The sequence below is a fragment of the Motacilla alba genome, chromosome 3 (genome assembly GCF_015832195.1).
Source record: "Motacilla alba alba isolate MOTALB_02 chromosome 3, Motacilla_alba_V1.0_pri, whole genome shotgun sequence".
In the NCBI taxonomy this organism is placed as follows: Eukaryota; Metazoa; Chordata; class Aves; order Passeriformes; family Motacillidae; genus Motacilla; species Motacilla alba.
This window is the reverse complement of record NC_052018.1, coordinates 78,924,326-78,948,643: the sequence shown is the minus strand read 5'-3', so window position 1 is coordinate 78,948,643 and position 24,318 is coordinate 78,924,326. Positions and strand designations below refer to the sequence as shown.

Here is a 24,318-nt window from a genome sequence, read left to right as displayed (position 1 = left end):
TTTATACCAAAACACACTGCATTTAGCAAGACCAGCCTGCAATTTACTTTCTAAATCTCTTAAAAAACATATCACAGTATTTCTTCAGATACTCTTGTCCAGTAAATCGCTGTTTGTCCATTCGTTGTTGAGATATGTCAGCTGAATGGCCCTAATCCATTTAATGTATGCTGTATCAAGTGCTTTATTTGTTTGGGGTTTCACTGAGAAATAGACCAATGTCTTGCAAACTATTGAGACTAATAAAAACATTGTAGCTCTTGAAAAATATCTCCTACAATTTATTTTAAGTTCTGAATGGACCACAATACAACCTGATATTCTGCTACAACAAAACCATCAGTGTTTTTATAAATAGACAAATCTGGAAAACACTTCCTTTTAGACAAATATGGAAATGCTTTATTTTTCGACATCATGTTACATGGTTGCACTGTTTCCATTACCAATGGGCCTGTTTTAGCAATAGGGAATCTTTGCTATAGCAGGTATTTAGGCGGGAGTCAACAACAGTGAATTACAGTGCTTTTAAAACTCACCTAAAAGGTATGCTAGTGTTGACAAAGCTTTACACTACAGTGTCGTCCCTTCCTAGTGGCAACTCTGCATTGCCAGTTGGAGCTTTGCTCTTCCATAGCAACTCCTCGGCTGACATGAGAACTGGCTGTGCCAAAGTGAACATGTGTGTGGGACTAGAGAAACTGTAGGAGCCATGTCTTGACTTCGCTCTAATAATCTCTATTAACGTTCCAGACCCTCCTTCCCAAACTGCTGGCACCGGTACACGCAACCCAAGCCTTCCCAGGCTCAGCACCCTGCAGCTGACAAAATCCACTTGCGGAGCCAACGGCTTCATACTCTAAATGACCCCAGTTGCGGGCATTCCTTACCGCGGGATCCATCGTTCCCAAAGCTGCCATCGCACCTTGGGCTGTGCAGGACACTGCAGCGGCAGGTCCCGCTATGAAATTGTACCGAGGGGCTGCCCTGGGCGGCCAACTACCTCCTGCTTCCCGCCGTCTCCTCCGCCCGGTCGCTGCCGCCCGCAGACAAGGCAGCATTTTGACCTCCGACAACACCTTGGTTTCCCTCCCGCCGCCCCCTCGCCCCGGCTCGGGGCAGGCACCCTCCGCCGGAGCGAGCGCCGCGCCGAGCGCTGCCGCCTGCCGGCCTTGCAGGGCCAGCGCCACCGCCACCGCCACGGCGCCGCCGCACCTCCCGCCGCCGCTCCGGGCCGACCTTGGCCCGCGCAGCCCCAGCGGACCGGGCAGCGGCAGGGCCGCGGCTGCCCGGCCGGCTCTGGGCGGTGACGGCAGCCGTTCGGAAGGGAAAACCGGCCGGTAGCCGCGGGCGCCTTTTGCCAGGCGGCCCGGGGTCGGCTTTTGGTGCCGAAGTCGGCGGGCGAGCGGCGGCACCGCCGCTTGTTTATGAGCGGGCAGAGGGGCGGCCCGGGATAGCGCTGCGCCGCCGCTGGAGCCGGACAGCCCCTCCCGCCCCCGCGGAGCGTGTCCGCCACGGCTCCCCGCACCCGCGGGGCACCTGGGCGCGCCCGGGAGCCCGGCTGCGGGAACGGAACGGGGCGGGGCGGGGAGCGACCGGCTCTCCTCTCCCGTGGCGCTGGGGCTGAGAGGGCGCGGAGCCGCTCCCCGTCCCGGATCCCCGCGCCCCTCGAGGGAGCAGGCAGAGGAAGAGGAGGAGGCTCTCGCCGCCACGGCCAGGGACGGCGAGGCCCCATTTACGGCTCCCCGCAGCATCGCCCTGCTGGGGCTGCGCTCTTTGCGGGGCCCTCTCCCTCCCCGCCCCCGGTGTCCCCCGGGCCGCCGCCAGCCCGTCCCCGCGGTCTGGCGCCGCCGCCCCGCTCCGCTCCGCGCCCAGAGCCCCGGGAGGGGGAGGGGAGGTGCAGGGGGAGGCGGAGGCGGCGGCCGCTGTGGGGCCCAGGCTGCTCCTCGCCTCCGCTGCGCCTCTTCCAGCCCCAGGATCTGGGGCTGGGGGGGGCGCGGGAGGAAAGGGGGCGGGCCAGCCCCGGCGGTGCCCAATGAGAGAGGCGCGGACGGGCACTTGGGGCGGTGCGGAGGCGATCGTCGCCCAATGGGGGCAGGGCAGAGGGCGCACTTGGAGCGGGGCGAGAGTGAGGCAGGAGGCGAGTCGGGGCTCGGGACGCGAGGGGGACAGAGCCAGCAGCAGCCGCCGCCGCGCGCTCAGCCGCTCGCACGCACGGCGCCGCGGAACCGGGAGCCGGCGGGCGCGGGACGAGCGGGCTGAGGGACGCCGCTTCCCGGAGGGGGCAGCGGGCGGAGCCGCCACCCGGAGGAGAAGTTTGGCTGAAGCCGCAGCCGCCGAGAGAGGAAACTTTCCTCGGGGGGCCGGAGGCGGGGGCGGCGGGAAGGAGCCGCGGCACGCTCGGGTCCGCCGCCCGGCGAGGGGGCTTCCGAGAGGCTCCCCCCGGCCCAGGCCGGGCTGCGGCGGCTGGGATGTACCTGGCAGCGGTCTCGGCGGGGAGGAGACGCCCGGGCGGAGACGGCGGCTGGCACCTGGCGGCCGCGGGGTGGCTGTTCCTGCTGGCCCTGCTGCTGGGCGAGTCGGGGACGCGTGCTCTCGTCTGCTTACCCTGCGACGAATCCAAATGCGAAGAACCGAAGAGCTGCCCCGGTAGCATCGTGCTGGGGATCTGCGGTTGCTGTTTCATGTGCGCTCGGCAGCGGAACGAGAGCTGCGGGGGAGTCTATGGGCTGCACGGAGCTTGCGACCGGGGCTTGCGCTGTGTCATCCGACCGCCGCTCAACGGAGACTCCATCACCGAGTACGAAGTGGGCGTCTGCGAAGGTGAGAGGCGGCGGGACACCCTCCATTCCTCCATCCGTCCCCCCGGGTGTGGGCACCCGATGGGCGGCGGGAAGAGAAGGAGGGCGCACCTAAGACGTCTTAGGCGCCGGTGCGCCTTCCTTCCCTTCCAGCCCGCCCGCCTGTCCCATCTGCGAGCGTGTCTTAAAACCTTCCCTACTTAAAAAAACCCCCACAGACTCCTACTTAGAAGTTTTGCCCTTAATTTTCTTACCCTAAACTTTAGGGTTCTACTAATTCTCCATAGCGTGTCACTGGGTTGCTGATAGCTCGTGTCAGCTGCTGATGCCCAGCTAAAATTCCATGATAAAGGACTCGGGAAGAGTTTGGCAGATGGAGATCGGCGGAGGTCAGTCGTGCACACATGATGCCTATTCCGGATTCCCTCCTGTGTAAAGAAACAAGGAAGACTGATCATATGTTATAAAGTTTTGTTTCCTGTTCCTGTCACTTAATATCTCTCTGCCTGTCCTGCTCGGCATATAATGATAAGGGGTGTCTTTTTCCCTGCTGGAGCATCAAGGGGGGTAAATACCCACGGTAGAACTCCTCTCGAAGTCTCTTCATCTTCCTACCGTCTGAATTGGTATGAAATGCAAAAGGACTTCACCCCCCTTCAATTTTTTATTTATCAGAATTCCTAAGATTTATTTTTTATCTGTTACAAGTTAATGAAAGGCCAGAGACAAATTTTTAGTCTCTCTTTCTTTTGTACCTCCAATTGCCTTTTCCCCCGAGTTGAGGAAAAACATGGCGCTGTAAAGAGATTACAAATAAGCAGTAGTTTGGGATATATATAAATGTATATGTGATTCGGAGCGGGAGCTTCGACAATTCTGGAAAAGGAGACGGAGGCGGTCTCCTCTCGGCGGGTAGAGGGCAGTAGAAAGTCCAGAGAGCTGGTGAGGCAGCATCTGTCCAAAAAACTTGCATTTAAAATGATGCACTATTTTAAGAAAGCTAAACCCGGTCATTTTTAGTGGGCAGCTGACCTTTGTCCTGGCGCTCATTATTAGTTTAAAACTCCATTTGCCTCCATAACAAATTGCAAACCGCAACAGAGCAGGGCAGTGTGTCCCGCCTGTGCTACAACCAATGCTGTCAGCCTCAGGAGCTGATGCTTGGGTAGGATGAGCTCTAGATTAAAAGCTTGATTGTTAAACATTTTTAAATGGCCCTGAACTATTTTGGAGACCTTGGTTGAGACTATGTTGCTGAATATGTACATTGCTATAGTGTCTTACTTTTAATATGTATGGGAAAAGTTTTTGTAAATAGAAAAGTACAAGCAAAGGTACTTGGGAAACTTACCTGGTTTTGCAGGAGTTTTTCTTATAGTGTGTTTTTGTGTAAAAGCTGGGCTAAAATAGCTTCCCCCCTTCTCAATGGCTAAAGGAACTAAGAGCCTACAGTCATTAAAAGACTTAATGCTCCAATTTCCTTACTGTATCACAGTATGGACATCTCTGGCAGTTTAGGAGTATTTCATTCCTTTGAAGTGATGCAATCTGTACGTTGCTGTAGTTCAACTCATAACACGTCCCATCTACTGTTGAAAATAGTATGAAGCATTTGTTGGCAAGATTGTGTTTCAATTAGTGTTGTGGTTAGAAACTAGTTCCAGCTGTCCCTATAGGAATAGTCCTAGGGGAGGGAGATAACAATCTATTAACTGTAACTAAGGGAGATAACTTTCCTATGTAATTTTCATTCTCATAAATGAAAAGGAACCAAGCTGAACTGTCAGCCTACTAAATAATCCTGGAATGCCTGTTAGTGAATTGTCAGGAAGCTACCTCATTCTGAGGAGCAGAGGTAATATGTTGTTCTTCATGGTGCATGTTTTGCAGATGAGGTGGCAGTAAGGATAAAAGGGTACTGATTGTACTGCCTCCGATCGCTAATATGAGGTTGAATAGCTCTGTTTTTTTGATTGTGATGACCTTAACAGTTGTTCAGTTTACAGGCACACATGCAACAGGCTAGGCTGGTGATGCCTGGTGTGAATGGTATTAAGCCATGCCTTTATCCATTAAGGCTGCGCTTTTTCTGTTGTCGTGCACATTGGGAGTGCAAACCTTTTCCTTCCCCAGTCCAGGGAGGAGGAAATGGAAGTGTCTTGCAGAACTGTGTGAATAGAAATTCGTGTTTTTACTCTCCTTCCTGTCTCTAGTATTTTCTTTCATTGCAATTTTTTACACTGAAATGACCCCTACTGGCTACAGTTATAAGCATGTTTTTTTGTATCATTTTTGAAGCTTCAACCCTGTCTTATTTCAGACTATTAGCATATGCTGGGCTGCACAAGACTTTAAGAGCTGGAATAGCAACAGGTAGAAATACTTGTCTGCTAACTTACTTTTAGCATTTAACGCACTTGACATAAATGAAATCTGTAACACCTGACACAGAGCTCTCTGTGGCATCTGTTGCTGGTAGCTTCTCTTTCTGAAATTACAAACAGACTATTCTTTGTTAAAACACTGATTATAAATTAAATCTGTTGCTGATCCTGAGGGTTTTTTGGGGTTTTTTTTGCCTTTATCATTCTAAAAGCTGGAGGAAGTTGTCATTCATCTCACCATGTCAACAATTCACATCTCTAAGCAGTTCTAACTCTCCGTTTGTGTTGTTATCCTGAAGTGGGTAAATGCCTTTCCTGAATGCAGTTGTATTCTTAGTAAGTAATAATTCTGAGGTCCTAGTGCTGGTAGCTACACCTCCTAAATGGCATTCTTGAGAGACTTTGCACAACTCCAGCCTGTTTACTTTACAACATCCTTTACAGGGATTTTCTGGATTGGTTCTATGAGGTGTTGAGAGCCTACACCCCCTTCCAAAGACACTTAAAGTTGAGAAATTTTAAATGCCAGGCAGGAACTGTCCTTACTCTCTACCTTTAAAGATAGTCCTGGGGCCACAACTGAATTAGACTGAAGTTCTCCCAAAATACCTTAGCCTTGGCTTCTGCAGCTGGGCAGGGCTCTGGCTTTCCAGGGGATCGGAAAGCCTTGAAAAAGCTCTGCCAAAGAAGTTAGGTTACTCTGTGAAGGCATTTCTTGGGATGACTCTCTTTTGTCTGTTTCCCTGATTCCCCAGTTTCTGGTGCTGTTAGATGAAGAGGCCTAGATTGCTTTGCTGAACTCCTCAAAGTCATGACAGTAGCAAATAATGTAACCCTGAAAATGACTGGAAATTATTTTTAACTGTGTAACAGAAACATAAGGTTTATTTGATACATTTGAAATGCATACTTTAAAAACCTCCTAGTCTGAAGGTGTTCTTAGTTTCTCTTTGGAATATACTTCTGTATGAATTAGCCTCTAGGTAGACATTGAAAGAACGTATCACTGTCCCACTAACTAGCTTGCCAGTACTATCTGTTACATTGTTTAGTTTTGGTTTGTTGGTTTGGTTTTAGTGGGGTTTGGGTGTGTCTTCTGTTTTAGTTGTTAATTGGTTCTCTTTTTGGTGAGGGGGTAGAGTTATTGCTGTGTTCTTTTTTGCTTACTGCCTAGTACATAACTTCTGAAGTTCCCTTGGGATCAGGAGAAGGTTGCTGTGGCAAATTTTAGGCAAGTATTGGCAAGTATGCGTGTTAATCTCCTAGGATGATGGCAGAAGCTTTCCTTACTGTGGCTAGTCCTAGTTTCATTTACTGAACTGCATCTTTTTGGGAGTTTGGAGTATTACAGTCTGTCTGACTCCTTGCTGGGGCAAGTTGGGAGACCTTGGATGTGTCCATTGTCTTCTCCCCACCCATAAGTCTGCCTAGTTTTCCTCCCCAAGAAAAATATAAGGTCACAGTGTATGGTATGCAACTGAAGCTTAGTGAAACTGGAGCTGGTGAGAAGAGTTTTAGCCTTGAAAGCCTAGCTTTTTTATTTTCAAAATTTGGAAGAGGAAAGCTGAGCTTGGTTTTTTTTTGTTGTTTTGTTCAGGCATTGGTTTACATGTGTGCTAATGCAATTCTTCCCTGCTTTACCGAAGTAAGAACAACTTGCCTGCAGACTTGATAGTGTGTGTTATCATTAGTAACTTTGGTAGCTAGTACCCTTTGGAGAGCCTTGTTTTCAGTTGTTTTCAGTCCTGTGCTCTATAATGGGTCAGTGGACACAAAGCCCTCCCCTTGGTGCTCTGTCTCCATGACTGCTATAGTACATGCTTGGCTTCTTGCTTGTGATGCAGTCCAGACCCCTAAAGATCAGGCAATATTTTGCTTTCTGTACAAGTTACTGAAGTTCAAGTAATCTGGACGTTGCATGTGGGTAACTCATTTGTTTACATCTGTTTGGACCAGAACAGTGCTGCCAGAATAACTTAACTTTTTGTTTGGTTGGGTTTTTTCTTTGTTATGTAGTGAATGGCTGGGGAAATGTCCAAGTGGTTTTGATGTCCATGTGTGTGCAGAGAACTTCTTTCAGTAACATTAAGTGTTAGAGCTGATGATCTAGTTGGGGACTTCATCAACTGTAAGTGGTGTACCAATGGCTGTTGGTGTGAAGACAATCGAAGCACTTTGTTCAAAGCAAACAGTAATCCAGACTATCAGGGAGACAAACAGAAAAATATTTATGTTGTCAAAAAAGGAAACTATTAGAAAAATTACTTAAGTTGTGAAACTGGAATGAAAAGTAGTTCTTTGATGAATATTCTTCTCATATGCTAGTCTTGATCAAATTTAACACTCCCCCTACTCCTCCTCCCTGACCCCCCCCCCCCCAAAAAAAAAAAAAAAAACACTTACTAGGAGGATGCTGACTTCTTACTCACAGACTGGATAATTTATAAGCTATCTCTGCTCTGTATTCCATCAATGCTGAAATCTCAACATCAGTAAGAACATGTAACTCTGAGTGTGGCATGGAATTTGAATTGGATCAGGTGCTTATTTGACTTGGAAATGGTTTCCTCTCTGTTTCTGGGCATCGTGTTTCAATTTTAGAAATGGCTTGGTTCCAGTATTTCAGCAAAAATTAAATGGAAATGTCTAACAGATATAATGCAGGAATTAGTAGGATTTTGCTGTTGTGGATCAGCACAGTAAGTTTAAAACTAGAAGTCTCACTGTGGGTAGGCTGGATTACTAAGTTTTTTAACTTTAGTAAGAGGAATATTCTCTTTTTATTTATTTTTAGTTTTTAAATCTTTGTATAAGCATCCTTTGCTGTGTGACTTTTTCTACACAGAAAGTGATTATTTTACCAGGTTCCCCAAAATCATGGGGGTTTATAAAGATATTTACAAAGTTTATAAAGATTTTTTTTTTTTATTTTATTTTTTAAACTACCTTTGAACTTGCCCCTAGGCATCTTTGCTGGTTTAAGCACCCTCTAGCTAATTCAAGGATTCTTGCATAATTTAACTTCTTGCCTGGTACTTAGTCAACCAAAATGTCATTTCACTGACAGGCATATTATGCAATAATTAACCCATTAATATGGTTCAAAAATGCTGTCCTCTTCCCCTCCTTACTTTGTGCCCCCCCCCCCCCCCTTAAGGATTCTTCATCTCAATAAGTTTATAGGATCTTGCAGGCAGAACCAAATGTTTCTCTGTTTTAATGGATTAAATACTTTGTAGAGGTGACCTATTAAGTATCTCTTGTGACTTATAAACTGCTTTTCATTTGAGAATGCATTTAATCCACAGGGAATGTAAACTTGGAAATCATGAACTCAAGGTTTTGCCTGAGACTTTGGGCGACACCGGTTGTGTCTGACTATACTGAAATTTGGAAAATGACTGATACTGATACAGGAAGCTTATGTATATGGAGAAACTTACCAACATGGAGAAACTTACCAACGTAAACTAAGATGGGAAAATACCTCTGCATAGATTAAATTCCACATAAGTGTAGGGATTAAAAATAGTCCCTGGGGAAACTCTTGCCTAAACAGACTAGTTTGGCCTTGTTTTGGGGAAATAAGCCCTTCCTAATGTTTTGAGAAGAATGGAAGCAGTTCACACCTTTACCAGAGGCAATATTCAGTCCCTAGCAGCTTTCACTGGGTATACTGAGTACTAACTGGAGAATCTGCAAATCATGCTAACACCTCCTTGTGGGTCATGATTGTGCAAGTCTTTATTAAGACTGAATAAGAAAACGAACTGGGCATCAAAGGGTTGTGGGCAGGAGGAAAAGCACTGACTGGCTCATAGGCATGCAGCAATTCCCATGTTCTTACTCATTTCCTAAACTTTAAGCCTTATATAGCCACTGTTAAGCTTCAGTTGTTGGTTGGTGTTTGTTTGTTTGGATGGGCTTGGGGTTTTTTTTTTTGTTTGGTTGGTTTTTTTGGTTTTTTTATTGGTGAAAAATCTAGCAAGTGTAATGTTTCTGAAGCCAAGAGAGCCCATTCTGTTGGGTCATTTATCCTTGAAATTAATTAAATTTCATTGTTTTACCACAGACTGTGTTTTATTCTCCTCAAGATTTTTTTCAGAAAGGCTGGATGTGTGTGGGGGGGTATTTCTTCCCCTCACTGATGGGTTGTTGATAAAAAGCTGGGGTCATACTGATAATGGTGTTACATGCACTGATGTAACCTGTGCTGCTTTCACAAGAGAAATGCCGAACTTGATGTCTATCTCTAAGTTAGGTTTTAGGAAATGAAAAGAAACCCTGAGGGTAATTCTAAATCCAGGCTTGAGTTTTTCCTGTAGTCTTCTGTGACTAAGAGATGGGGTGCAATTCCTCTGAAATATGTCATAATGACGGTGTTCAGTGGTGCTGCATTAATGACTGGGGGGGGAAAGTGGCAAAATATTTAGCATATCAGACTTCTTAAATAGTGTGGACTGTTCTTGGTATAGGTTGCTTTACTCATGGCCCTGTTCCAGAATTTGTCTTTGACAAAACTTTTCCTACTCCTGTCAGCTTTCCTCTGCCTAGCAGCTTCAGCAAGCTGCCAGCCAACTACTTGTTTGCAGTGAAGCTGATGCATTCGGCTGTACATGCAGGCTTCTGAAGCATAGGGGTGCAGAGTGCAGCTTGGGAAAAAAAAATTGGAATTTTAGACTGCTTTGGAAAATGGTTATGAAGCTTTGGCCCTTTTCTGAGGCTTTAGCAATTATTTTTGCAATGAGTTTTCTAGAGCTAGAGGAAAAATCTGCCATGACAGCTGAAACACCGCTGTCCATGCTCATTCTAATCAGGAGAGTACTGGCAGAGGCTTTTTCTGACCAATTAAATCCTGGGACACAGTGCAGTATTTTCAGTTAGCTATTTACAAACAAGACATGTTTCTGGTCATCGGTTTAAGATAATTTGCTTGTAAGTTTTTTTCAGGTGTGTAAATATAAAACTCATGATTTATTATTTCAGTCCATCTTTTGGGAAGAAGGCTTTTGGAAGTACCATTTACTTTTGCTATGCGGAACCCTGAGAATGAAAGTCATAAAAAAAGGCAAAACACATTCCTCCCCATCCCTCCTTTCTTCCAGTCCCCCTGCCCCCCCCCCCCCCCCCCCCCAAAAAAAAAAAAGGTGGAGGTTACTCCAGACAGTGTGGGGAAAACTTCAAAACTTGCAGTAGTTGTCCATTTCACATGCTTCACTTAGCATTTCCATTTATCTCCTTGCCTTCCTCAAGACTTCCATAGAGTTTCTGATAATTCACTAGAAAGTGTGTCTGTTTAAATACTTTCTGCATTCCTTAGTATGAAATAACTGTCTTCAGACACAAGAAGCGCTGCTGCAATGAAAATCTTTCTCACTACATTGGGGATTTGATCACCTGAGATACATGCTAAGATAAAGCAGGCGGTCAAGTTGAAGACAAGCATTACATGCATGTGTTCCTGAGGTATCTAAATGTTATGGTACAGTTCTGCTCTCTAGCTTTGATTAGAAATTTTCTCAGGAAGCTGCAAAACTCTTTTGTATTGCTGTGCATTCCACATGAAGATTTGATCTTGGAAAATGATCCATTCCAAGATGTAGAAAAAAAATGCTTTCTCACAAAACTCTCAGCTGTGTATCTTACCATAAAAGTTTCTGACGGCTCTAGTCCTTGATTCATTACTTCAGTGGAGGAATAAGCTGCAAGAGGGGAAAGGATTGAAGCCAGTGTATGAGCTCAAACTCACTTCAAGGCTAGTCTTTCCTTCTGCTGCTTTTCAAGGTCCAGGGCTGGATTTCAAGCATTCTTTAGCAGTAATTAGTCATTTCTATTGTTCAGCTCCTCCAAAACATGAATTTCCTTTCCATCATTCTTTTTTCCTGTTCAAAGAGAAGCGAGAGTCTACTGGCAAGAAACATTTCCTTTTTTTTTATTTTAGCAAGTTAGAATCCTCTCAGAGTCTCATACCGTCTTAATGAATACCACTGACTTGAAAATGCTGTTGTGTGTACCAGTGGTGGGGCTCAGACCTTGGGTCTAGTTTCATGGAGTTTCTGAAAGGTTCCCCCCTCTGCCTCCCAGTTCCCAGAGGGCAGTATTAATAAGGATTGCTTCTCTCTTGTCTTCAAATGCAGATTTAAAAGGATGCTAGAGTATGTAAGATGTGACTCGGACAGTTTCACTTCCCGGTCATCAATGTATTTTATGGTGCCTTTGCTCTTTTCAGCATCCTAAGAACTACCTGGGATGCTTAAAAAAAGGCGGAAGTAGCAGAGTAACATGCTGCAGTTAAATGTAAATTATGGGAGTTGACTCAATCTACTCCAGTTAAATTACAGTTCAAAGGGTAGGGTGGTAAACATAAGATTATTATGGGCCAAATGCTTGTGTATCTGTTTTCAACAGTGGTACTTTAGTGGTCTTTTAAGTGTTTTTCTTGCTATTTTGAGGTGATGCATAATCTAAACTGACGGTGACTACTATAGCATTCTCCAAACAATAGCTGATATTCATTAAATGTCCAGAAAGCAAGAGAGGGATTGGGGCACAAAACAGAAGTTTCTGCTGCAGGCAGAAGGAATTGAGAACTTGAAGGAAGGGAAAGCAAAACTTTAAGCAATGGAGAAGCAGTCCCTAAAAAGGTCTTTCTTGTACTTTCAGCTTGCACCTGTTTTGAGATGATCTTTTGCCAATGGGCAGTAATAAATAAAAAATGTAACCATAGTGAGGTACTGTGTGCCTTGAAAGTAAGGCTTAAAGTCAGTTTCTCAGCAGCATGCTTTTCTGAAAACACAGGCAGCTCTTCAGGCAAATAAGATGAATGCTTCAATCGTGACCACCATGCCTTGCATGGTGCAGTGTTGTGAGTGCTGGTATGTAGGATTTAGTATGGAAGAACTGATGGAATGCTGCTTACCAGAGACATATTTCTCAGACTATTTCCCAGACTAGACCTGTTTAAGGATCTCTTGTTAAACTTGTTAATGCTATAATCCTCTTCCCTACTTTAGGTGTGTGCTATGACAGGACTTAGGAGTTCAGCAACCCAGAGCAGTATGTGAATTTTTAGCAAGCTGAAACATTTGCTTTGCAGAAAGCAAGTGATTATATGAATGATAGATGAGAAAAGGCAAAAAGTCTGGGATTAATGTGAAGTCTCCCTTCCTGTGGCTTCCTTTTGGTATGAAAGCACAGTTGGAAGAATTAAAAAGGTACTATGTCCAAGACTTAACTTTGATCTGAGTAAATGCAGAACTACTTTATTATCTGAAACTTTATTATCTGGAACTTGCCTGAATGAGATAGAAGGAGTGGGGAATTGCATGTAGATAGAAATTATTTGAAAGAGAAATGACTTTGAAGCTGTAGTTATGAGCCTGCTGGGAGCATTTGAACTCTTTGAGGCTTGTGTGCAAAAGGTACTTGAGTGACTGTATAACAAGACTCCAGTGACGACTCAGAATGGCTAAAAAGTGCAGCCTTTTGATTTTTTGCCCTTACGTGATCATGCCAGCACAATGAAGTGTTGAAAATCACAGCTAAACAAAGATCAGTTTGGATGAAAACTAGTAGTTTATTTGGGCTTTTTTTTCAGCTGCATTGCTTCTAAAAACTCTGGAGTGTTAAGTACACACTTGATTTTTGTGTTTCTAAGTGTCCTAGAAGTAGCTAAGGGGGTAGGATGTGCATACCAAGGTTTGAGGCATAGATTCTTATATTTGGGGTTTTTTGACCCTGCTTGCAGAGAAATAAAGCTTTCACAAATTAGTACATTTCAGTTTTTGTTCACATCATCCAGATTTGAGAGGTAGGCATAAAAAACCAGCCTTCTGAAAAGGAAGCTATAGAGGTCAAGCAGAGCATGCAGGAAAAGGTATACAGCCTGGAACAGTTTGTGAACTGTCCCAGGTCCCAAATTACTGATGTGTACAAATTTATTTTTAGAATAGTCCCCAGGACATGATGATCTTTTTGAATAATAGAGGCTAGGTTATATGTTTTGTGTAAGATATCATTCCCTTATCAGTTAAAATATTGCTGACCTCTAAAGGTGTGAGCATGCTGTACTGCACCACTGTTTATTTGCATCAAGGAGAGCACTAGATGTCTTTGCATCAAGTATCCAAAGTTTGGAATTGAAGTGATAGGCTGGGTTCATCCCTTTAGCTCATGTGAATATTTTCATGTGGTTGTACCTTCTATTCCAAAGAATTTTGTTCTGTCTATATTGATGTGACTTCTGAGAGTTTATTCTAAGTGGTAAACAATTATTCATCTAAAAGGACTTTGAAATTCTGTTTATAGAAGGACTAAATCAGCTAGGAAAAGGAGTCAGTCTTTAGTCTGTGTGAAAAATTATGGTAGACTCAGCACTGATTTACTAAACTAAAATAGGCTCTTGCTACATGTTTGCTACTTCATTGATGGAAATCTTGTTTCTAAATAAACTTGTGTGAAAAGCAGGCTGGTAGAAGATGTGGGCTAAGACTGAATTTGCATTCTTGCTGTCTGAATGTTACTTTTTTCTATTATCACCGAGTAATGAAAAATCAATACCTTGTTTGAAGATTCAACAGGTTAGAAGTATAGTCTGAACAAGTATTACTGAGGGTTTTCTCATTAAGACTTTAATGGCTACTGAGCTGATTTTTGAGGTGTGTGGCAGTGAAGACTTCAGGTGCACCTACTATTGGGCCATGTACTTCCTGTGTACCCCATTTTCTGGAAACTTGTGAGGGCTGGCAGATGTGGTACTGACCACTAACCTGTCCTGGAAATCAGTGTGTGTAGTGCCACCCTGTGCAGTGCATGTTCATCGAGGCCTTCTGCCATGGGCAAGGGATGAGTCTGCTTTCCACGCCAGCTGGGTCCCACCTTACATGGGGTGGGCAGCTCTCGTGTGACAGGATCCTGCTGATCTGTCTGCCTGGAGAAGATCTAGTGCTGGAATACCACAAGGCAAAGCAGAACAAATGCTCTAAAATGGTTAGCTGGAAAAGCAGCAGAGCATCGCCATCTGTGTGTCCTTCCAGTCTGCACTGCACTGGGAGGGCAGGGCTGAGAGCCCACACACTGCCTCTGGGCTGCTGTCCTGCACCCAAGAGTACAGAAGGAATGCTCTTGTCACAAACAGGGAGCAACACAAACACTTAAAGGCTGTTGGGCTGGTGTGGGTGAAGCTGTGGTCCTTGCTGCTATAGAGTTTCAAACAGCAAGTCTTGGACCATAGGTGTACCTTTTGTCCTTGTTGTTACATGGATTAATGCTGTGACTTCTAAAATACAAATTGTCCAGGCTGTATTCCGGCTTCTCAAAAACAGGATGTATTATTGTTCTCCAAATTCTCAGGGTTTGCTTTTCTTTTTTTTTTTTTTTTTCTTCTGTAAGCATGGCCTCATCACAATGAGTGTCCCAGGCATTACAGGAGAGGCATCTTCCTTTGAAAGAATTTTTATAGTTTCTCTTCAGGAACTTCTGCACTTCCTTTGACTTTCATTGATACAGCTGCTGTATTGGATGATTAAGCTAAGGTTAAGCTAAGAAAAAAAATTACTTCCTGGGGTTACCGACTACTCTTCCTTTGCTATTTTTATGGAGAAGAGCCATGAGGTTCCCATGGAAATTCCCATCCTCACATCTAAAATGGACTTTGTTTTTTATCAGTGCTTTTTTTGTCAGCAGGCTACTTTGCCAGCTCATAATAGATGGCAAAGAGTTTGTTGTACTGGGAGAAATATACCGGTGAGAATCTGCTGTGGCACTTCCTGCAGCTCATGTGCAGTACTGAATTGGTAAACAGCTCTTTCTAAATACTTTTTTTTTCCCCCCTAAAACAGGAAAAACTTCAGGTTAGTGGATATTCTGTATATTTCTGTGAGTGGAAAGAATTTATTTGCCAGCCTCAGAATGTGTGTGTATATACTGTTATTTGCTGTTAGCTTTTAGGCTTCTGTTGAGCATCAGATTACTGAATGGCAGTTTTGTTTGGCTGTGGCCTGTCATACTGGAGAACAGCCTCAGATAACCCCAACAACAAGAAGAAGCCCACCATGCATAACTGGAAGATATTTTAACTTTTTTGAAGTGTTTTTTGGCTGGATATATATTGGAAAGTTGCTTGTTGATAGTAAATAAAATTGAAGTGAAGTACTTAGAATGCGCAGCGTGAGTGCTGCTGTTGAATATAAGGATATAAAGATTAAAAATATCTATCTTTTTCTTTTTGTCATTAATAGAAGTGGACTCTATGCAACAATTTTGTAGCACTTAATTTTCCAAGCTTGTCTGTCTATAAAACATCTGGTGTTCTGTAGCAAAGAACACCTAATGCCTAGTTTAGTTTCTTCAGTCTTGCTTAAACAAGTATGTGATAGGACAAAGGGGAATGGTTTAAAACGGAAAGAAAATAGGCTTAGATTTGGTTTTAGGAAGAAATTCTTTACTGTGAGGGTGGTGAGGCACTGGAACAGGTTGCCCAGAGAAGTTGTGGATGCCCTGGAAGTGTTCAAGGCCAGACTGGATGGAGCTTTGAGCACCTTGGTCTAGTGGAAGGTGTCCCTATCCAAGCAGGGGGATTGGAACTGGATGGTCTTGAAGGTCTCTTCAAATCCAGGATGTTCTATTTCTCTGTCTTGATTAATCTTTTGACTTGGTGGGATGTTGCTGTATGTGCCCCTGACCTAAGAAAACTGAGATATTTTAGAACTGGTAATCTCTTGGAATTCTGGATTGACTTGATTTGTATTTCTTTCTGGAGGAAAAAAAAAAAAAAAATCTTGTTGCATGTGGCCTTCTGAAAGGAAGATGGACAGTTACAACTGGAACTGGAACACCATTACACACATTTGACAGGACTGATTCCAAAGGAATGGAATTATTTAAGCAGAGAGACTCCTCCTGGTCCCTCTGTCCATAGACCCTTGCCAGCAAGGAGTGCAATGTGCTTGATCAATTCTCCAAGAATATGTATGATAATTGAAGACTGCTGGAAAACTCATTTTTGGTCATATAATGGAATCAGAGGTCTGGCATCTTGCTCCTTTTCTGTAATAAAAAGTTATCTCTGTGGAGTGAATTCTATGTGATGCATTTTTTAATCATCTTTTAAAATGCTCTCTTTCTGACTCAATTTTGACTTCTGTAACAGCTGCAAATTCTGTACAATGCTCTCACTTCCATTATAAATATAACTTAACTATCTGCAAAAGTTATTTCTATTCTGTTAGAATAGCACTCATTTGTACTACAGCTATGTGTTTTCCTGAGATAACATAGTTTTTCATACAGATGGAAGTAAACAATGCCAGTTGCTTTAGCAAAATGGGCAGTAGAGCAGCTGTGAGACATGGTATTTGGCAAATCCCACTGTTTGGATTAGTCTGTTATTTTTTTAATCTGTTATCTTCTGTTTAGCACTGTATTGAACTTGAAGTGAATCCCACCCAACTCCAAAGCAGCTGAAAATTACCTACTGCAGTTGAAATCCAATAGTGAGCGAGTTTGTTTGTTTATTTTAGATGAAAACTGGGATGATGATCAACTTCTTGGATTTGAACCATGCAATGAAAACCTCATAACAGGTTGTAACATAATCAACGGGAAGTGTGAATGTGACACCATTCGGACCTGTAATAATCCGTTTGAGTTTCCAAGCCGGGATACTTGTCTGTCAGCCTTAAAAAGGATTGAAGGTAAGCCCTTGTCTTCATTATTTCAGAGTTAGTAATTTTTTCCATGCAGTTGATGAAAAACTAGAATGTAGTGTATGTTTAAGGATGACTTGTGTAGTTTCAGATACCTCTGTCTTCTACATGTCAGAAAACAGGTGTATGACTTAGAGGAAGATAGTACCTCATAAGCTTATTATTCCAAATGCTTAAGTTTAAGATGGGGAAAAAACATGCTTTGTGTGCTATGATGTTTGCAGATTTTAAGGCTAAACAGTTCTGTTTGTAGTTTGTGGTAGCTACATTTGCTTATCTTCTGCTGCAAAGCAGTGTGGAATACCCTTTAGATGTGTTGATGTGACTGAATCATGAATAAACACATTAAACACAAACATGGATCGTAAGAGTAAAGGAGTAGTTACTGATTATACTTATATCTTTTATTATATGAATGCATGAATTACTATTTTCTTCAAGTTTACATAATGTTACATTACCTTACTGCGTGTATTTTAAAGTTCCTTGTTCCTTTGATTAGATTTGTATTAGGCCCCATATGTTTATGCTTATGCATACATCCATATTTGTTTTGCTTTTTTTTTCTTTTTGCTGTTTATGGCTAAACTGGAAATGAGTTGGCTCAAATATATCCAGCTGGAATTAAATTTACATTTCTGTATTTCTGGATTGTTCTGAACAGCAATTAAGGGAGTGATCTTGGACCATTTTTTATGATGCTGTGATCCAAAGTGTTCAAGAACATGCAGAAGTTGATTAGTGGTGTGGACCTGCCTAATTAGACTACTTTAAACCAATGTTTAAAGTCGTAAGGAAAAAGTTAATGTATTTATAAGGCTACTGACCGTATTTTAAGTTAGAGGGATCTTGTACTTAAGGAAGTGTGATGTAATGTCATCTGTTGTACTTCTTTTGTGTTAAGAAAATTGGTTTTGTGCTACAGACTTTAGATAAGGAGTTGTTACGAGAAACTGAAGAAATATAATTGTTGGTCGCAGTGTTGCTCACTAAAGGCATACAAGTTCTTATTCTGGCATTTTTGTGGGGTTTTTTCTTCATGTAAGTCTAGGAAGAGCAGAGACAGAACGTTTGATCTGTTGGTGATGTGATAGTGGGCAATGGCATGTATGGATTCTTCAGTCTTACCACTTCTCTTTTCAATTGTGAATATGTAACTAAGTCTGTAGTATTTCAGCAGGATTCTACTGGCATGGCAGTTCATTGTGTATTCACTGTGAAAAATCTGTTGTGGATTGTCTTTTTGTACTTTGCAGCCTTGGAATAAATGGACTTAGCTTGTGGAATAGCATAGCTGAAGCAGGTTGATTCTGAGTCACTTTCAGCAATCTTTTTTTTCAGCTGAATTTTCATTTAAAAAAAACAGCATTTCATAATTATCTTTGAGGTAACAATATTCTGCATGTAAACTGACTAGTATAAGAGCTGTGGTGCAGTTATTTTTTCAGAGGTGTAATTTTCTTTTTTTCCCCCTCTGTTATATTTCTTTGTGGAGTGGGGATGGTGTTCTTCCAAAGCCTCAGACTGTGGGGCACCAGTGGAAGTGTTTAGGGCCTGTTGACTTTTTAATTTTTTGCAGTTGGAAAGGATGGCTGATGCAAGTGTTGAAGCAACAGCGGTACCTTTAAATAACAGAAGTCTGGCAGTTACAACTTGAATGTTATAACAGTCCAGCTTTTACTCCTAAGAATGTGAATTTGCATTTGCATCCTCAGACTATCAAACTGTACCACTGAGGGATGCTGGAAGGTAAATCCCTTTGTATTTCCTAACAGACAGGCAGAAGTCATAATGTAATTTTGATTTCTGCATTTTACAGATATTGTCTGCTGGGTTTTCCCCTGTAAATGTTTATTCCCTCTTTCTCTGACTAGGATTGGTAATTGAACGCTAACTGCTAATGGAGGTTGTTTCTTTAAATGCATTAGTTCTTGTTTTGGTAATTAAACCCAAAGTAATGCTTCATCCTGTACCTAAGCTAACGGAAAAGAAGAATAACTTTTTTCCACTGGTGCTTGCCACGTCCCTGTTTGCTAAGCAAGCCAAGTCTCTTAGGTAAAATGGAATAGACACTTTGGTGTGTCTGAGCCAGTATTTGCTGCTTGAATATTTCAGGTTTTTGGGTTTTAATAGTCTGAAAATGGAATTCAACCACTTGGAAAGTCCACCTGAAACATGGCTTAGGTAGCACACAAACCAGAGGGCTCTATGAGCATGTTAAAATAGAGAAATCTTTCAAATTATTTAAGGCAAGCTAAATCTTAAAGTGTAGTGTCAGGTAAAAAGGGATGATTCATGAGATCTGTTAAATATGTCAAATTAAGATTTTCCTGAAATCCAAAGTACTGATGTATACTTCACTCTTTTGGCTTGTCTGTTAAAGATAATAGCTGGAAGATTTGAAACTAGTAATTTAAACCTTTAAATACTCAAATAGAATCTGTTGCCATGGAAAGTGGGACCAAGGGAGGGTAGTCTAACTTCTATCTCCTCACCACACTTTACATGGATAATTAAATACACAGTGTGATTAACAAGATATAAGTTGAATACCTGAATGATGGATACACCATAATAAGAGTTTATGAAGAAAACTGCCCAGCTTGCTGAAAGCCTGCAGATAAGGAATCTGTTGCATAGTTACAACCTTACAAGTAACACAGTAAGCTGAAATCTGGAATCCCATTTCCCTATGGGAATGTGCTAAGGGATTGAGGCTTTTGTGTGTACTTCATTTTCTTGTTCCTTTTTCTGCTAGTCCCTTCCCTTTCAAGAGCCTTTCCAGTCATCTTCTTTCTTTATCTTCCTTCTTTATCTTTAGTTTGTCTTATACTTAAGCTTTTCAGCTTGTGTGTGGTCTTCCCCTCTGGGCTTGATGTCAGTTCAAGCCTTCTTACTCTACTAACCCAAAGTTTTCTCATGTTAGCTTTATGTAGGATCTTTCTTTTCCTATTGGCTTGTGTTCTGCCTGCCTTCCTGGGCTCCTTGTATTTCATTCCAGCTTTACCTCTCTCTCTATCCCCTTCTTTGCCTACCTATTTAATTCTGTGTGTATCCCAGTTCACTTAAAACAACTTCTATCCCTCCTTCCCAAAATTAGGTCACCTGGGTTCTAATGTCACATTTAGATTCCATTGGCAGGGCCTGAAGCCATGTTCTTTATTTTGTCTCCCTGAGACTTGCTCTAGCCTGTACTGGAAAAGCCTCTAATGAGAAGAAATTAGTCTCTACTCAAATGTATCAATTGTTCTTCCCAATGTCAATTGGGAAGAGAGTATGGCAAGGCCAAAGTGCAATCTCAAGTAATGCAAGTACTCGAGGCAGTCTTCTCCATCCCTTGCCCTTGTTTTCCTGGAAAACAGTAGGATTAGATACATTTGAAAGGATTGGTTTGGTCATAGAACTTGGTAGCCAAATTCTGTCTAATTCTATCTAGTTTTCATGTAGACATGCTGGAAATGTTTAAAGAGTTGTTACTTCCATAGAGTATATAGCATAAAACACATTTATGCTTAGAGGCATTCCAGCTCCATCACCAGGCTTGAAGTGCCTGCTTCTCCACATGGACCGTCAGTGACTTTTTATACAGAAGGTTTGTATAGAGGTCATGAACCATCCTACTATGAGGAAATGCACACATTTGGGCCTAAAAAGAAACTGTCTGGAAAAGCTATTGCATACCTAGTAATAATAATACTAACAATAATAGATTCCTGTGTTGGGGTGTTTGGATTTGGTTTCATTTTTGTTATTGTTGTTTAAAATGCTTTTGGTTATTGTGCTGATGAGTGCCTGTTCTGATATGGTTCAGGAAATCCTGTGTTCTTGAGCTTGGAAAGCTTGTTTCTATTCAGGAGCCTGCTAATGATGACAGTTTAGTTGAACTTGGACTGCTGGACTGGACTGTGAAAAATATGGTCAGGAATGGAAAGTCACAAGATGCCTTCTGTCTAAAGACCACAGTTAATGGACAGGAGTCTTAATAAACTGCATCTATGCATTCTTGCAGTCACAATTTGCAAACAATTAGCTGCAGCCAGCACAAAAGAGTCAGTTCTTCAGACTTGGTGTGAGAGGCTGGGGATTGGGGATGAGGAATTAAGAGAGGAAGTAATTTTTTTTCATCAACATGAATTTGTAGAGCAGTGAGAGGAAGTAGCATGGAAAACTTCATAATGTAGTGCCTGTTCAGTTAGCTGAAAATCTAGTTTCAATGACTGTGTTCCAGTTCTGGGGTCTTCTGCTTTCTCTCCCTCTATGCCTGACTGGAACCAGTTCAGATGGCCCTACAGAGCTTTAAAGAACAGGAGCCTAAGGATGTTCTTGAGCCTGCTCCTCCTCTACTAGAGCGAGCCTGGATCTGCTCTCTTATGAGCTGCTGCTTCAGAGGCATCATCAGGCTCACTTTTTAACAAAAGTTTCCTGCTAGAATAGTTATCTCCTCTTCCCTCTGGGAAGTAAAGGGAAAGTTGGGGGTCAGTGGATCCAGTCTTTCACTAGGTAGGCTGTACATCAGGCTGGGTTCTCTTCAACTGATTTAATAAGAACATCAATCTACAGATTCTTTCAAAGAGTTTGCTTTGATAATGCCAGGTTATGATGTAACACAGACGAACATGTTTTCCAGGGAGAGCATGAGTGTTATCAGTCATAGCAATGATAGTAGTTTTGCCTCATAGCTTCAGTGTACACTTGAGCTGTAAGAGGAGAAGCCAGTCAACTTCATCAGTTCTACTCTATCAAACCATAAGCATTTTCCATGTTGACATTAAATTCAGGCTTTATTCAGAACAAATGTGAAGGATAAAAATTGTGCCTTTTTAGTGAAAGAGTAATGGTTTAGGTCAATGAACTTCTTTCACTTGTATCTCTGTCCCATGTAAAATGTGCTGCTGATACTAAATTATTGAAGCTGTTGTTGTAAGAATTGCTTTTTGGTTACCTGGCTTGCACCTTCCCAAGCTATTCACTGCTGTCCTTCAGTGAAAGGAAAGTGCCTTTAAAGTTGCTGGTATCTATTAAGCTGGCTTATTGCAACACACTCCTTGCATTCCATTATTTTTTACATGTAACTGAATAACTTTATGGTGACAAATGTTGCAATACCTGTTAGACCAGTCCTGGAATAACAAATATGAGAAGGTAATTTTATTCTGAATGCTTGTTTGGTTGTTGTTAAGTTTGATTTTGTGTAAAACTTCACCTGTGTGGTCTTAATGGCTTTATTGAAAAACTAGAAGAGAATAGATCCAGCTTTATGCTGATTTATTAAGCAAAGAGTGGAGTGAAATACTTTCAGATGTGCTTAATCTGATATACTTTCCACTCCCCTTGCACAACAATTAATGTATGTTTTTACTCAAATAACTGAACTTTGAAGGTTGGCATGTATTTGCAATGAGGAATGCAGTTGTGGCAAAGATCCAGGTTTTACCCTTGAACATGCTTGTGAGAGCCAAGTAAATGCATTTGAAGGCAAAATTTCACATGAACACAGAGAAAACAGCAGTGTAGCTTTTGGGCTTTTTTTTCTGAATTCATAGAGACAGAAGGGAAAAAACACATTTGATATGGAAATAATACAGATTATAAATAGTCATACAAACTTCAATATGCAAAGCAATTTTCCAAAACAAACAAACAAAAAAAAGAGATCTTGATTATTAACTCAATAAGAGGGTTCTGTGACAGTGGTATATCTGGCAGTGCAGTTGCTTTCCCACCATGACAGTGCAGCCTCACATTTGCAGGACTTGTCTCTTTTTCCTGACTCTAGTTCCTCAGAGAACTGTTCCCTTATCAAGGAAGTATGATCTTTTTAGCCAATATATTGGCCATTTTGGCATGTCCTGTATTTAAGGCAAGATATCACACAGACCAAATCTATGCCATGAGATTTAAAGTTAACCAGTGGAAAATCTTGTAGAAGTTTCGGAAAGATATCAAAAGGGAAACCTGACTTTCATATTACTGTATTGATGTGGCTGGATACCTAATTTTAGGCTTAGATTATGAATAATGCAGTTTGTATTAACAGGGAAAAAGCTGCATTGCAGGAACTGTTAGGAGGGAAGATTGAACATAGAACACAAAACTGAGCAGCTGGTTAAAAAACCCTAAAGTGTTACTATCGCAAAAATTGTTTACAATTCTGTATCTTTACTCTTTGTCCTTGCCATTTCATGTAACTGTGTGGTGGTTTTGCAGTGTAGTAACTGAGATTACTGCCTTGCTGTGCTGCACTTGCTCATGTGAGCTGCTGTACAGATGCCATGCCTGCTTTTCTACATCTGTATCCTCAGGCATGTAGTGCGTATGGATAGCATACTGGATCTTCCATTTGTGACACTTCAGTTTCCTTCAAACTTGGCAAGTTTTGAGATTGCTGTGAACAGAAGTGTAACCTTGTACTGTACTGGCCCTGGGATAGGACTGAGTGACAAATGCCTCCTACAAAGCCAGCAGTCAGATGCAATGGTCAAAGCAGGGTTTTTCCTAGAGACAAAGGAGCATTCTTCTTGCCTTTTTCTGTTTCAAATGCTTACCTGCATTCACCTGAAACTGAATACAAGATAACTGATTGTACCTGGAGCTTCTATGAGACTAAGAAAAAACAGGGCATGGATCTTGCAGCTGGTCGGATCTCGCGCTGGATAAATTCTGTGCCTCCTGAAAGCTCTTTTCCATGTTGGCAGCTAGGCTGTGCTTGAAGTATGTCCACTTTAATTGTAGTGGCAAGCTACAGGTTTAAATGAATGCTTGACCTTACTTCTGTTCAAGTTGAGGAAGAGTGAAAATGAAGCAGGTGACTTTCAGCAGGACGCTTCCAGATGCAGTGTTGATTTTAAGGATCAAAAGTTAGCTACAAGTGACAGAAGAGACCTGAGCAAAGATGTCAAATTGAATGGTGTGTAAACATTAGGTTAATGTTGTGTTGTAGCAGGAAGCTATATTCCTGTGGCTGGGTCACAGGTCTTGTTTTGACAGGGCAAGTCTTGTTTGGATATATGTGGCATTGATGCTGACAGAGATAACTGAGCGTTGAATGAATGCATGCAGTGATAGTGGTATCAATGACATACTGGTCAATATGACAATTTTAGTGCAGTGGCTATGTCTCTATTAATAATAAGAAACAGTTTATTGTAAAATCAACCTTTTTTTGCTGTTGGATCACTTCCAGTAACTTCACGGTTGTCTCTTTAAATGAATGATATACCAGTATTTTGTGATTCTGAACAGTTTTACAGTATGGGACAAACTATTTTAGCACTTTGTCTCCAAATTTAGACCTTGAAGTTGTTGTGGTGCTGTTTTCTAAATAAAACAAACACTATGCCACTTCCAGATCATCAGATTGATTTTTTTTTTTTCTTTTTAGTAGAATGAAGCATTACCAGCAAAATGTTTGTGTCCGAGATGTATGTA

The 24,318-nt window shown here is 42.3% G+C and overlaps 1 protein-coding gene across 1 annotated transcript in view; it reads left to right on the top strand.

Annotated features, from left to right (window-relative positions):
- The first annotated feature begins 2,118 nt into the window (after positions 1-2,118).
- Positions 2,119-24,318, top strand: part of CRIM1 (cysteine rich transmembrane BMP regulator 1) — a 176,881-nt gene continuing 154,681 nt past the window's right edge. The window contains exons 1-2 of the mRNA XM_038132996.1: positions 2,119-2,823; positions 16,705-16,878. Of these exons, the coding sequence (XP_037988924.1) occupies positions 2,472-2,823; positions 16,705-16,878 (526 nt within the window). The 5' untranslated portion in view covers positions 2,119-2,471. The remainder of the gene's footprint in view (positions 2,824-16,704; positions 16,879-24,318) is intronic.